General features: G+C 46.5%; 1 protein-coding gene across 1 annotated transcript in view; it reads right to left on the reverse strand.

Annotated features, from left to right (window-relative positions):
• The window catches only part of Emc3 (ER membrane protein complex subunit 3), a 13,626-nt gene continuing 11,561 nt past the window's right edge, over positions 1–2,065 (reverse strand). Inside the window, exon 8 of the mRNA XM_021190252.2 lies at positions 1–1,164. Within this exon, the coding sequence (XP_021045911.1) occupies positions 1,036–1,164 (129 nt within the window). The 3' untranslated portion in view covers positions 1–1,035. The remainder of the gene's footprint in view (positions 1,165–2,065) is intronic.

The following is a 2,065-nucleotide window of genomic DNA, read 5'->3' on the forward strand; positions in this document are numbered from 1 at the left end:
TTTCACAGGCAAAGAGAAAACAGGGCTGTTTAATTAAGAGTCAAGAGTCGCTTGTTCTTGGCTACAGTGCTTAACATGCAACACACCCAGCTTTTGGTACAGAAATGGCACCCTAACACTTCCCTGGTCAGAGGACTCCTGGGCACCTTGATCTATATATCCACCAGAAACTGCCCTCTCGCCCCAACAGTGGTAAGTTCTCTCCTGCCCAGAGGAACTGGGATGAGGTCATTCNTTCAAATGAGTAGCCATTTACAGCTCAGCACCATTGACTGGCCGATAGAGTTGATATTTCCTCAAGTTCCAATCAAGAACTTGTATATGTAACCTGTCTCTGATGAGCCCAAAGGCACTTGAGAGTCTGGCTGTGCCTCAGGGTCACCTGTTTTCACTGGACTAAATATGAAGAGATATGAAAAGTTTGCTGAGTCGGCCTCGGCCCTGGGGATCCACGCTACAAAGAGTTTATTTCAGCAATAAACTGGTGGGCCACACCAGCTCTCTGCGTCCTTTGTAGGCTCAAGTGAACAGTGTGGGGAGCTCTGTGCTGCTCAGCCATAGTTTCTAAATTGTGGTAGAGAAAAGTATATTACGTGTGTAAAGAAAGTTAAAAAATACAAACGAGAAATTCAAGGTAAAATGCAGGGTGTTTGGATCCTAAGAAAACAGGAGTTTACTGTGGCTGGAAGTCAGGCTGACCGAACGTAGTACCTGCTACAACTGACAACGCTCTTTCCAAGCACGGAGTTTTTGCTAAGGGTGGAGCTATTCTCAGTAGCATGGGGTCTCCCCTTTCTCTGACGCCCTTACTAGAGTCACCTGAAGGAACAATCACGAACTTTAAGACAGCAGACACCCACAACTCCTTTTCCTCTAGTTTCCAACATAAAGGGGAACCCAGCTCAGACAAGAATGAGCCTTGCTGCACCCGCCAGCCCCTGCACCCTCCTTTTTATTCTCAGAGGCTCCAGCTCCACGGAAGTTACAAGGTTAAGTGCTACTGCAAGTTCCGGACACAGCTGACCCCGCATGTGGTTAGAATATGGACGTCTGTAGTTCCTTTTTGAACATGCCTTCAAAGTGGAGGTCTGCGGCCATGAGCTCCTCTTCCACGTCCTCGAGCGCCCACTGGTGATCTGTCAGTTCCAAAGCTTCCCACTCTGTCTGCACAGGAAGAGAGCACACGCTAAGAGGGACACTTGCCACTGAGCTGAGGCGGGGACAGCACGGGGTGACCACCTCTCTGACCAGCAGCTAAGCACGGCTGTTCTGCAGATGAGCTCACTGGATCATGTGAGGCAGAGAGATGTCCACACGCCTCCCAGATATACAAATACTCATAAAGCAATCTTTTTTTGTTTGTTTGTTTGTTTTTTGTTTTTCGAGACAGGGATTCTCTGTATAGCCCTGGCTGTCCTGGAACTCACTCTGTAGACCAGGCTGGCCTCGAACTCAGAAATCTGCCTGCCTCTGCCCCCCAAGTGTTGGGATTAAAGGCATGCGCCACCACGCCCGGCTATAAAGCAATCTTTAAAAGCTCACTAAGGCCAGGCATGGTGGAACATGTCTACAATTTCAGCACTTGAGAAACAAAGCTAGGAGACTGTCTCAAAAAGTCAAAAACCATGGAGAGAGGGCTCGGCAGTTAAAACATGCAAAATACATACATATATAAATTAAAAAAACAACAACCCTCAAACTAAAACAAAACTATCCTATACAAGCTCACAAAGACATGTTCTAATTTGATGTCCATGTTTTAGAATTTTGTTGTTTTGCTCTGTTTTTTGAGATAAGGTCTCATGTAGTAAGGCTAGCCTCAAACCCAGAGTCCTTGAGCCTCAGCTTCTAAGGGTAGGAACTGACTACAGGCACGTACCATCATACCTGGCCCATCAACATTATTATTATTATTACTATTATTATTATTATTTTGAGACAGGGCCTTACTATGTAGGTCTGGCTGGTCTGGAACCTGCTATGTATACTAGATACTAGGCTGGCCTTAGATGCACACACATCTGCCTGTTTCTGCCTCCTGAGTGCTGGGATTAAAGGCCTCCAT

This window comes from Mus pahari, chromosome 2 (assembly GCF_900095145.1).
Source record: "Mus pahari chromosome 2, PAHARI_EIJ_v1.1, whole genome shotgun sequence".
Lineage (NCBI taxonomy): Eukaryota > Metazoa > Chordata > Mammalia > Rodentia > Muridae > Mus > Mus pahari.